Source organism: Lutra lutra, chromosome 8, assembly GCF_902655055.1.
Source record: "Lutra lutra chromosome 8, mLutLut1.2, whole genome shotgun sequence".
In the NCBI taxonomy this organism is placed as follows: Eukaryota; Metazoa; Chordata; class Mammalia; order Carnivora; family Mustelidae; genus Lutra; species Lutra lutra.
Window position 1 is genome coordinate 124,246,350 of NC_062285.1, and position 13,664 is coordinate 124,260,013.

The 13,664-nt window shown below is 36.4% G+C and overlaps 1 protein-coding gene across 2 annotated transcripts in view; it reads left to right on the top strand.

Annotated features, from left to right (window-relative positions):
* Positions 1-13,664, top strand: part of ANO4 (anoctamin 4) — a 462,190-nt gene that overhangs the window by 358,311 nt on the left and 90,215 nt on the right. For both annotated transcript variants that reach the window (XM_047742883.1, XM_047742884.1), the window contains 2 exons: positions 8,361-8,416; positions 10,811-10,932. In XM_047742883.1, coding sequence (XP_047598839.1) covers positions 8,361-8,416; positions 10,811-10,932 — 178 coding nt within the window. The remainder of the gene's footprint in view (positions 1-8,360; positions 8,417-10,810; positions 10,933-13,664) is intronic.

The window sequence follows — 13,664 nt, forward strand, 5'->3', positions numbered from 1 at the left end:
TGTTTGAAAGTTTATTGACGACATATGTGTATTTCTCAATAGAAACTCCAGGCAATCAGACCTTGCCACATAATCATTTATTCCTTCATTACAGAGGTATTTATCGAGGGCCTCCTGCATGCTAGGCAGAATACAAAAGCTGTACAAGTATTTGCATTTCAAATGTTTTTCTTAGACATTTATTACTAATGTCAATCATCTTATTACACATTACTGTATTACTGTGATTACAAGTACCCAAACAATGATTGACCCTGCATCAGGAAAAAGTAAATCAATGCATGTTCCATTTCCCAGTGAGGCTAAACCTCTGGATTCTAATCAGGGTCTAAAGCATAGGGAGCATTCCTCTATTAGCCACTTGAGAGACATCCTTCTAGTTGTTGTCTCTGAGGTACATTTTAGGAAGCAGCATAATTCTTGATTTGAAAGACACTTTAAAGACCAACACATTCAATTTCCACTTTTGGCCAAGACAGAGAAATAGGCACAAGATTTACTCTCCCATCTGAAATAATCAAAGGAAAAACAGAAAAAAAAAAAAAAAACTGCAGGAGACTATGCTTTTCAAGACACTGAATGTTGGGCAGTGAAGAATAGAGATCCCTGAGAGACAGAAAACAAATGAAGTGAGTGCTATGATTACATCAGCTTAACTACTTTGACATAGTTTCTAGATGGCAGCCCAGAGAGGGAGAACCCAGGCAGAACCCAGTAGACTCCTTGAATTGAGAAGATGTTGCTAAGAGTCCAAAGAAACCAATGCAGTTAGAGTTCACAGAACAAAGTAACGAAAAGCAGAAAGTTTTGCCAAGAGAGAACCCTGAAGATCGTCAGACCCCTTTAAGTATTTAGCAGAGTACTAATTACTGCCTATGTATTAGGAAACTACCCAAAGGATTTCCAGTGAAATAGGAACACCTTATAATTCACAGAGCATTAAACATAAATGTTCTAAAGATCCTAATCCAAAATTGAAAAGTTAATACACTGAGTAAAAAAATCGATGCTTAAATTCTTTGCTGCCTACAAGAAACTTTAAAGATGCAAATGGGTTAAAAGTAAAAGGTTCAAAGAAGTTATAACATGCTTAATCAAAATAAAGCTGAAATGGCTATATTGATATCAGACAAAATAGATTTCAGAGCAAAGAATATTATCAGGGATAAAAGTAAATTCAGGGAATTCATCAGGAGGACAGAACAATCCCACAAGCCTGGAGTTTCAAACTACATGAAGCAAAACCTGACAGAACTGCAAAGAGAAATAGACAATTCCACAATTATAGTTGGATATTTAAATACTTCTTTGTCAGTAATTAATAGAATAAATAGAAAATCTGTAGGGGTTAGAAAACCTGAACAATATTATCAGTGAACATAACTGATCTTTTAGATCACTCCCCAAAACAACAGAATATATTTTTTTTTCAAATGCACATAGAACATAACCAAGATAGGCCATCCTTGGGGACATAAAATAAGACTTAATAGATCTAAAGGCATTCAAATCATACAGAGTATGTTTTTTTTTTAAGATTTTATTTATTTATTTGACAGAGAGAGATCATAAGCAGGCAGAGAGGCAGGCAGAGAGAGAGGAGGAAGCAGGCTCCCTGCTGAGCAGAGAGCCCGATGTGGGGCTCGATCCCAGGACCCTGAGATCATGACCTGAGCCAAAGGCAGCGGCTTAACCCACTGAGCCACCCAGGCGCCCCCAGAGTATGTTTTTTGACCACAGAGGAATTAAATTCAATGTTAATATGAAGGTGATCTCTGGGAATATTACAGATATTTAAAACTAATACCTTTTAAATAACTCATCAGTGAAAGAAGAAGTCAAAAGAAAAATCAGCATGTTGTACTCAATGAAAATGAAAATTAAATATCAAAATGTGCAATATTTAGGGACTAATTTATAGTGCTATGTGCCTATATTTGAAAAGAAATATCCAAATTAATGACCACCACTTCCACCTAAACAAGAAAAAGAAATTAAAGTAGGTAGATGAAAAGGAATAATAAAAGAGAAGAAATCAATGAAATAGAAAACAGAAAAAATAATACAGAAAATAAATGGAACCAATAGATGTTCCTTTGAAAACATTTATAAACCTTGTGAACATACCCAAGGTGACTTACCAGTGAGTCATGCCCAGTGTAATTCCTTTCCCTTAAGTGTAGGTAGAAACTGTAGCTTACATTTAGCCAACAGAACATTGCAAAGCTAATTGTGTCACTCCTGTGATTATGTTACACTATATGGAAAAGTTTAGGAGATATAGATATGAAAGAGTTCTTAACCAGTTTGACATCAACTTAATCAAAGGGAAGATCATCCTGGATGGTCCCGACCTAATCAGGTAAGCCCTTTAAGAGTGTTTAGGCCTGCCCCCAGCTAAGAAACTTGCAGCAACAGGGACTCCTCTCTGTTTCTGGTTTTGAAGAAGCAAGTTGTGAATATAGCAACTGCAAGGAAATTAATTCTGTCCAATAATCAATGGATCCTTTCCTAGTTGAACCTCCAGGTAAGAATGCAGTCTAGACCAAACCTTTGCTTTGGTTTTGTGAGACCCAAAACAGACAACGTAGGTAAATCATGCCCAGACTTCTGAACAAAAGAAACTGTGAGATAATAAATGGCTATTGTTTTTAGCTACTGCATTTCTTGCGATTTGTTACAGTGACAGAAAACAAATACAAATTTCTAATCAGGCTTATCAGGAAGAAGAGAGAGAAAACAAAAATTCTTAAATTTCCAGGAATAGGAGAGATGCTGTCACCAAAAATGTTGGGAGTATATTAAGGGACTATTTGAATAATCTTCTGTCAATAAATTCAACAGCTTAAATGAAATGGACACATTTCTGGACAGATGCAAATATTCAAAACCCATTCAAGAAAAAAATAATCTTGTGTTGTTGATTTTAGCCTTTCTGATTAGTGTGAGGTGATATCTCATTGTAGTTTTGATATGCATTTTCCTGATGATAAGTGCTGTAAGGATCTTTCATGTGTCTGTTGACCATCTGTATGTCTTTGCAAAGATGTCTATTCATGTCTTCTGTCCATTTTCTAATTGGGTTATTTTGCTTTTTGGGTGTTGAGTTGTTTAGGTTCTTTACATATTTTGGATACTATTCCTTTATCAGATATGTCATTTGCAAATATCTTCTCCCATTCTATAGGTTGCCTTTTACTTTTGTTGTTTCCTTTGCTGTGCAGGAGCTTTTTATTTTGATGTGGTCCCAGTTTGCTTTTGTTTCCCTTGTCTCAGGAGACATATCTAGAAAGAAGTTCTTACAGCTGATGTCAAAGAAGTTACTGCCTGGGTTTTCTTCTAGGATTTTTGTGGTTTCAAGTCTCAGATTTAGATCTTTAATCTATTTTGAATTTATTTTTATGTACATTGTAAGACAATGGTCCAGTTTCCTCCACACCATTTGTTGAAGAGACTTTTTCCCCATTGGATATTTTTTCCTGCTTCGTTAAAGAATAATTGGCCATATAATTGTGGGTTCATTTCTGGGTGTTCTATTTTGTTCTGATGATATATGTGTCTATGTTTGTATTGGTATCATACTGTTTTGATTACCACAGCTTTTTGAAAAAAGATTTTATTTATTTGAGAGAGAGAAAGCAAGTGGGTTGAGGGTCAGAGGGAAACAATCTCAAGCAGACTCTGCACTGAGTGCAGAGCCTGATGCAGGGCTCACTTCCACCACACTGAGATCATGACCTGAGCCAAAACCAAGAGTCAGACACTCAATCAACTGAGTCACCAAGGCACCCCAATTACTACAACTTTGTAATATAGTTTGAAGCCCAGAATTGTGATGCCTCCAGGTTTTCTTTTCCTTTTCAAGATTGCTCTGGCTATTTGGGGTTTTTTGTGGTTCCATGTAAATTTTGTTTGTTCAAGGTCTGTGAAAAATGCTTTGGTATTTTGATAGGGATTGCATTAAATTTGTAGATCACACAGGTGTTGGTGAGGATGTGGAGAAAAGGGAACCGTCTTGCGCTTTTGGTGGGAATGCAAACTGGTGCAGCCACTCTGGAAAACAGTACGAAGATTCCTCAAAAAATTAAAAATAGAACTACCCTATAATCCAGCAATTGCACTATTAGGTATTTAACCAAGGAATACAAAAAAATTCTAACTCAGAAGGATACATAAACCCAAATGTTTAAAGCAGCATTATCTACAATAGCCAGCCCAAGTGTCTATTAGCTGATGAATGGATAAGGAAGATGTATATATGCACAATGGAACATTACTCAGCCATAAAAATAGAATGAAATCTTGCCATTTGCAATGACATAGGTGGAGCTAGAGAGTATTATACTAAGCAAAATAAATCAGAGAAAGATAAATACCATATGATTTCACTTGTATATGGAATTTAAGAATCAAAACAAATGAGCAAAGGGACAAAAAGAGAGAGAGGTAAACCAATAAACAGTTAAAAGTTTATAGTTATAAACTTTTATATATATAAACAATATATAAAAAGTTATAGTTAACTATAGAGAATAAATTAATGGTTACCAAAAGGGATGTGGGAGGAAGATGGGTTAAACTGGTGATGGGGATTAAGGAGTGCACTATGATGAGCACTGGGTGATATATGGAAGTGTTGAATCGCTACAGTATACACCTGAAACATAGCACTGTATGTTAACTGGGGGTTAAATAAAAACTTAAAAAAATAAGCTTATATATATAAGCATGAAAAATAAGAAGAAAGAACCTAATTAGATCCATATGGATTAAAGAAATTGAATTTGTACTTGAAAATCTTCTCACAGAAATACGCCTGTAGGCCCAGATTATCTTACTGGTAAATTCCATCAGACATTCAAGAAAGAAATAATACCTGTTTTACAAAACTCTTTCACAAAATTGAAGTGTGGAGAATATGAGAGCCGTATTACTCAGGTACCTAAGCCAGGCAAAGACTGTACTAGAAAACTGCAAATCAATATACTTCATGAATATGGAGGCCAACATTGTAAACAAAATTTAGTTAATAAAACACAACAGTATGTAAAAAGGATAATCCATCTTGATCACGTAGGGCTTATCTAGGTCTGCAAGGTTGGCCTAGTGTTTGAAAATTAATTAGCATAACTCACAACTTTGGCAAAGTGAAAAAGGAAAATAATATGGTCATCTCCACAGATACAAAAAAACATTTGGCAAAATTCTGCATTTGTTCATGATAAAAACTCAGCATACTATGAATAGAAAGGAACTTCCTCAACCTTAGTCAAGTACATCTATAAAATACTTATAGTTAACATTGTACTTGATGGTAAAAACTAAAGCTTCCCCTGAAGATAAGGAACAAGTATATCTTCTCTTATATTCATCATTTCACTAGCCAAAATGCAGTAAGACAGGAAAAATAATGGGCACCCAAACTGAAAAAAGAAGTAAAACTGTATTTAGTCTCAGATGACATGATCATCTGTATAGAAGCTCCAACAGGATATACAAAAACACTAGTAGAATGAGTAAAGCTCTGTTGCAAGAAACAAAACAAATACAAAACTCAATTGTAGTTCTATAAACTAGCAACTAACGCTAAGGAATTAAAATTTTAAAGACCATACCATTTATAGTAATATCCAAAAAATGGAATACTTATCTGACAAGAGATATGTAAGGGGTGTCTGGGCAGCACAGTTTGTTAGCATCTGACCCTTTTTGTTGTTGTTGTTTAAAGATTTTATTTATTTATTTGACAGACAGAGATCACAAGTAGGTAGGGCAGGGGGGAGCAGGCTCCCTCCGGAGCAGAGAGCTTCATGCGGGGCTCGATCCCAGGACCCTGAGATCATGACCTGAGCTGAAGGCAGAGACTTTAACCCACTGAGCCACCTAGGTGCCCTGAGCATCTGACTCTTGGTTACAGCTTGGGTCAGGGTCCTCAAGGTCCTGAAACTGAGCCCTACATTTGGGCTCTGTGCTCAGTACAGTCTGCTTGAGACTCTCTCTCCCTCTCCTTCTGCCTCTCTCCATCTCTTTCTCCCAAATAAATAAATCTTTAAAAAAGATATGTAAGGTATGTACACTGAAAACTACAGAACATTTGTGAGAGATATTTAAGATTTTAATAAATATATCTTGATACATTCTGTTCATAGCTCAAAAGACTCAATATTGTCAATTGTATCCAATTTAATCTGTAGATTCAGTGCAATCTCAAACTCCCAAGGTTGTGCATGTGTATGTGTCTATGGAAATTGACAAGCTGATTAAAATATTCATAACCTAGAATAGCCAAAGTAACTCTGAAAAGAAAAAAAGCACAAATGGAGAGCTAATGTTACTTGATTTCAAGAATTATTATAGATCTAAAGTAATCAAAAGAGTGTGGTGTTGATGTAAATATAGACAAATAGATTTGTGGAACAGAATTGAGAATCCATAAGTCGATCCACACATCTGTGGACAATTGATTTTTGACAAATGTTCAAAGAGAATTCAGTAGACAGAGGATTCTCTTTTCAAAAAATGGTGCTGAAACAATTCATACCCATATGCAAAAAAAAAAATGAGCCCATATATAAAAGTTGACTTAAATAGATCATAGATCTAAATATAAAACCTAGGCGCCCCTGGTTGGCTCAGTCAGTTAAGCATCTCCCTTTGGCTCAGGTCATGATCCTGGGGCCCTGGGATAGAGCCTCACATTGGGCTCTCTGTTCAGCAGAGAACCAGCTTCTCCCCTGTCCCTTTCCCCCACTTGTGCTGTCTCTCTCAAATAAATAAATAAATAATATCTTTTAAAAATTTAAAAAATAAATATAAAACCTAAAATTATAAAAAAAAACCCCAAAGAAAATTTTCATGGCCTTATGTTAGTTTGGAATTTCTTGAAAACAATTCATAAAAGAAAAAATTGGATAAATTGGACTTCATCAAAATTAAAGCTTTTGATTTTTGAAGTATATTTTTGAAAGAATGAAGAGAGAGTCCACATACTATGAGAAAAAAAATTCAAAGCATAAGTCTAATGAAAGACATCTAGAATATATAAAAAATAGTCATAACTAAATAAAAAAAATTAATGGACATAAGATTTTAACAGATATTTCAGAAGAGAAGATATACAGATGGCAAATAATGTTAAATATATACCCACCATATGATCTAGTTATTCCATTTCTCAGTATTTTCCTCAGAGAGATAAAAGCAGATATTCATACAAGGACTTTTACATAAATGCTCACAGTAACATTATTTGTAATGGTTCAGGACTGGAAACAAATATTAAGGGGAATAGATAAACAGTTATAGATCCATATGATGGTATACTCAGCAGTAAAAAAAAAAAGAGTTACTACATGGATGAATCTCAAAATAATTATCTTGAGTGAAAGAATTTGGATAAAAAGGAGTAATGTTGTATAATTCCATTTATATAAAACTAGAAAATGCAAACTGATAATGACAGAAAAAAGATCAGTGTTTACCTTGGAGATGGCATAGGGAGGTGTGTAGTTATGAAGTGGCATGATAAAACTTTGGGGTATGGATATGCTTACTATCTTTACTATGCTGATGGTTTCAGGTATGCATATATAAGTCAAATCTCAAATTGTATGTTTTAAATATGTGCCATTTATGGTATGTCAGTTATGCCTCAATAAAGGTATTTTTAAAAAATATTCCACATATCCAGGGCACCTTGGTGGCTTAGTCAGTTAAGTGTCCAACTCTGGATTTCAGCTCAGGTCATGATCTCAGTCAAGGTCGTGAGGTCGATCCCTGCATCAGGCTCTATGTCTAGCTTGCAGCGTGCTTGAGAGTCTCTCTCTCTCTGTCTCCCTCTGCCCCTCCCCTCCCTTGTGCTCATGTGCTCTCTCTCTCTCTCTCTAAAAAAAAAAAGTCATATACCCAGCACCCCTCCCCCCTTTTATGCATGAGAAAATTGAGGCCTGAGGACAAGAAGACATTTTTCAAAATCACACCACTAGTCCACTGTGGAAGGGCTAGATTTATCCACATTAAACTTCTGAATAAAGATATAAAAAGAACTGGTAGAAAACCTTTTTTGGGGGGGTATGATAAATTCATCCACTTTCTCAGTACATTCCCATCTTTGTGCCAGACACTGTACTGAGTATGCTTCACTGTTTTGTTTCTATTTGAAAATCCAGTTTCCCAGCCCTTGCTTCCGATTTCCTAGCAGATAGAAAAACTTTCTAAACTATTGGAGTCCCCAGCTGGGTTTGAACCACATTTGAAAGCTTAGATTGTTTTCTCCAAAAGTATCACCCTTATATTAGTGTTGAATGTTTTGAGAATTCAAACTCAGTATTAATTCAAAGTGAACTTTTTTGTTGTTCTAGGTCTGAATCGTTTGCTTACCAATGGCTCCTATGAAGCTGCATTTCCTCTGCATGAGGTATTGTCCTGCCTTTCCTCTGTCAATTTCTTGTTATTAAATCAGCTTCTGGGAATAGTCATTAATTGAGTTTGTTGATATGACATTTGTTCAGAATGAATTTAATTTTTTCAGTGGATAATTAGGGAGGGCCTACTTGAATTATGATGTTTCTCCCCCAGCATAAATTTATTTCTATATATCTTTTTTATGTAATTTTAAGAATACTTGAATCAAGAGTCACTCAGCATAAATTCAGAGGAATCAATGAAGGACTCCAAGTAATAAAATAAAGAAGCATTGAAAATTTGCATGAGGCACCAGACCTATGGGGAAAATGTTCCTGAAACATATAGTCTCTGTAAATAAGAAGTTTATAGCTATTCCTTAGAGAGTAGGAGGGAGTCATCTTGGAAAGCCTCTGGTAATCAAAGGGTGGTGAATGGAAATGAATAATATTATACCTATTATTTCTCATTTAAGATATATAAATTTTGATATTTTCTTTATTTGCTACTTGGGTTTTGTCATATATAAGGACTTTAGAAATATAAGTCTGGTTATCCTTAACCTTACTTTTCCCATTTAATCTTGGTTTATTTAACCCAGAATTCTCTTGTACACATAGGTTTTTAGGGACATAATCCTTGCCATTGGTGAGAGTTTGTTGTCATCTTCATGGTGTTGAACCCCTACTTTGTACCAGTCATTATGTGACAAAGAGAGCACAGAGATAATTATCCTTGCCCATCCCCTGTAGGACCTCACAAACTAGTGAGGCTGGACCTCCTGGGAGTTATTTCCAGAAGTCTTCTACTGGAAACAATTTTTAACAGTTTGCAAGTAAACTTTACAGAACAGTTCCAACAATTTGCAAATGGCAAGTCTTTCCAAAACATACCTTTTGTTTGGCTTACACTGCTGTTTCTGTTGTTTTACACACCACAAGGATGCAAAGACAATGGGGAATTTTACAAATCTTGTTCATTAAGAAAACTAGAAGCTTTGGCCTCACACCCTATTTATAGACTTCCATGAAACATTTTTGGAATGACAAAAGCAAATTTTCATTTGCTTTTTTGTCATATGAAATTTGTCATATGAAAATTTTCATTTTCATATGACAAAAGCAAATCTTTTGACCCAAAGGTTTTCTAAAGACACACACAGGTGATTCTGAACTTTCAAGACAGATTCTCACCCCCACATACACACACACAAACATCATGTGGCTTCCTGTAGTTATTCATTGGATTGGCCAAAAAAGGTTTCAGTGACAACTGCATCCCCCCACAGCTGCGCCCTTGCCCGTAGTGAGGGCAGGGTCTGAGCATGGTAGGTGAGCAGAAATATCTGTGTAGGTGAGTAGGTGGCAGGTATGAGGATGTCTGAGAAGATGCATTCTATAACCACATAGAGTAATTCAAGGCCTCTTCTCTTGGGCTTGCACATCTCAGTAAAGCCCTATATTCTATGAGAAGAGACCTTCCAAATTAGTAATACCAGCAATAGTAACATAATCACTTCTGAATCTTTACTCTCAGTTTAACATAATTATATTATTTAACATCCTAATGACCTTCAAAAGCAGAAAAGCAAGAAGGGCAGATATTGTTGCCTTTGTTTCATATTAAAAATTTAAATAGAGGTTTAGAGAAAAGTTGCCCCCCTAGTTATTATGTGAGTTATTGGTTGAGCTGAGGCTAGAACCTGAGTTTCTTGTCTCTCAGCCTCATTCACCTTCCACTAAGAAAGACCTTCTCAGGTTAGTGTTAATAAGTAGTCCACTTCCAGAAAGTACTTTTTCTGTTTATGAAGCTAACATCACCACTAACTGAACTCAGAAAAACCTGTACCTGTCTGGCCCTTGGTCTCCTCATTTGTCCCATGAGGTGGCTGAATTAGATTTGAACTGTTGTAATTTTAAGGTTACATCCATCTTTTATATTTTAGGGGTTTTGTATGGATAATGCAGAGATACCGCTGTGACTGTTTACCAACTGCCCTGTCTTGAGACAAATGGAAAAGAGAGCTAAGTTTTGGGCATGGCCTCTAGGCAAGACACTTTATTCACTCAAACCATGAAAGAAACCTAATGAGGCAGAAATTATTAGTTCCATAATGAACTAGAAATCTAAGGCTCAGAGAGCTTAAGGTCTCCTAGCTAAAAGTAGTGGAACTAAATTTGAACTCAGCTCAAACCTGCCTGATTCCTAGCAAGCATGTACATTTTACTACATACCACCATCAACAAGATTATGTCCACAATAACTGTTTTCCCTTTAATAGTATGGATCCATTTCTTTCTTATATCACCACTACCACTACTCCTTCCATAAAAGAATAGTGTTACTGTCAGCTTTTCCTTATGGCTTTTTTGGATATTACCTCATGGAAGTGGTGTTTTTATCCCAGGGAAGTTACAGAAGTAAAAACTCCATCAGAACCCATGGAGCGGAAAACCATCGACATCTGCTCTATGAGTGCTGGGCCTCCTGGGGTGTGTGGTATAAATACCAGCCTTTGGATCTTGTAAGGTGAGTTCTTAGCCAATTGCAAATATAAAACTTGCACAGAATGGTTAGGACAGGCTGTCATCTGGGACAAGGAAAAATTCTGAGTTACAGAGCTTTTACTCAAATCTAGCTTCATCTCAAGAAGGGAACTCATAAGAGGACATTGGTCATTCTCAGTAAACTAGGCCTCATTCTGATGAGGATAGTGCTTCCTCCAGAAAGGTCTCAGGAGAGGGCCTGTGAGATCAGTTGGGGCTCCCACAGGATTTTATATGGAGCAGGCCATCCATGTGACTGTTATTGACAAATTATCTATAACAATTGCAGAAGTGTGATATGCTTACATATATTAGTGAAAAATGGGATATTAGTTACTATCTATGTAAGTAGGAAAAATGGAGTTCTATCACTCTAATAAATTTTAGACTTATTATAATTTTCAACTAATAACCTTTAAAGATTATTTTAATTCTGCAAGTCATATTAGTATATCAGCTTTTAGCCGATGATAATTGTACAGTGGAAATGTATGTTTTTTTAACTTTATTATTAAATAACTTTGTTATTAAGATTGGGTGGCAACAATCCATACTTCATGGATTCCTTATAAAAAAGAAAATCATGTCTCATTTCCTAGACTAGATGGATTCAGCTTACTTTCTCTAGTGCCCTTAAAAAAATGAGCCCGGAGGAAAATGAAATAATACAACAACTCATTTTACATTTTATCTCCCTGGGTAGTCGTTCTTCCTGCCAGAGTCCTAGTTACTAAGTATTTATTCCTTCTGACCTAGGGTCATTGATGAATTGTATACTATCCTTTGTGTTAGTAACAAATAATCCAGATAATCTGGGTCATTGGTCATGACCCAGACCAAATATTTTCCTGAGATGAGATTTTTTCCTTTTGACCAGTCTCAATGCATGCTAAAACAGTGGAGGAAAAAAAAAAGTAAAAGTAAGTGCACTTCCCAGCCTCAGTCCCAATATTACAGGATTATACTGATCAAAAATTACAGAAAATTACTGCAGGCAAAATATCCACCCTCCTTGACAGTGTTTTGATTAAGACTTTATAAATATTAATTAATGAGCATTAATTAACTACCCATTGTGTTTCTAGTATGATGCTAAATAATATTGGCAAAGACAAATGGAAGCCACCATATCTGAGAAACTCTGTTTCCTTCAGTAAAACAGGCTCTGCATACTTGAAACAACTAGAAAACAATACAAGGCTATGCACAATTAGGTAAAATGTGTGATGAAGGTGATTAGTTTTATAAAAATTTGGAAAAATGGAAAGGATAGATATGGGTTGGTGCTTCTGTGGAAGGTTCTGTAGAGCTGAGCCTGGAAGAGAGTAAGATTTGTATAGGCCAAAGGAAGGGAGATGAAAAACATAAGCAATTTTCCAATAGAACAATGTTGTGGAGTATCTAGGAAATATCAGCTCTTAAATAGCTCTTGTCCTACAGATTTTGGTTCCTCCATGTCTCCTTTTTTTTTAATCATTTTTTTAATTTATTTTCAACAAAACAGTATTCATTGTTTTTGTACCACACCCAGTGCTCCATGCAATCTGTGCCCTCTCTAATACCCACCACCTGGTTCCCCCAACCTCCCATCCCCCCACCTCTTCAAAGCCTTCAGATTGTTTTTCAGAGTCCATAGTCTCTCATTGTTCACCTCCTTCCAATTTCCCCCAACTCCCTTCTCCTAACTCCCCATGTCCTCCATGCTATTTGTTATGTTCCACAAATAAGTGAAACCATATGATAATTGACTCTCTCTGCTTGACTTATTTCACTCAGCATAATCTCTTCCAGTCCCGTCCATGTTGACACAAAAGTTGGGTATTCATCCTTTCTGATGGATGCATAATACTCCATAGTGTATATGGACCACATCTTCCTTATCCATTCGTCCGTTGAAGGGCATCTTGGTTCTTTCCACAGTTTGGCAACCGTGGCCATTGCTGCTATAAACATTGGGGTACAGATGGCCCTTCTTTGCACTACATCTGTATCTTTGGGGTAAATACCCAGTAGTGCAATTGCAGGGTCATAGGGAAGCTCTATTTTTAATTTCTTGAGGAATCTCCACACTGTTCTCCAAAGTGACTGCACCAACTTGCATTCCCACCAACAGTGTAAGAGGGTTCCCCTTTCTCCACATCCCCTCCAACACATGTTGTTTCCTGTCTTCCTCCATGTCTCTTAATTCTGGCCACACCCCAGAACCTCCTCGACCATACAGCCTCCTTCACCTAATAACCTGGATGATGGCTGTTGTCCCATAATTGGTCTCCCTTTTTCTACTCTGGTCCCTTCCAATCCATTCTCTACCCTCCAAATAGAGTGATCTTTTTAGCATCAGAGAAATTCAAGTCAAAACCATATTGAGATACCACCGTACACCAGTTAGAATGATAAAATCGACAAGGCAAGAAACATAAATGTTGGAGAGGCTGCAGAGAAAGGGGAATACTCATACACTGTTGGTGGGAGGGCAAGTTGGTACAGCCACTTTGGAAAACAGTGTGGAGGTTCCTCAGAAAATTAAAAATAGAACTACTCTGTGATCCACCAATTGCACTACTGGGAATCTACCCCAAAAATACAGATGTAGTGAAAAGAAGGGCCATATGCACCCCAATGTTCATAGCAGCAATGTCCACAATAGTCAACCTGCGGAAGAGCTGAGATGCCCTTCAACAGATGAATGGATAAAGAATATGTGGTCCATATATA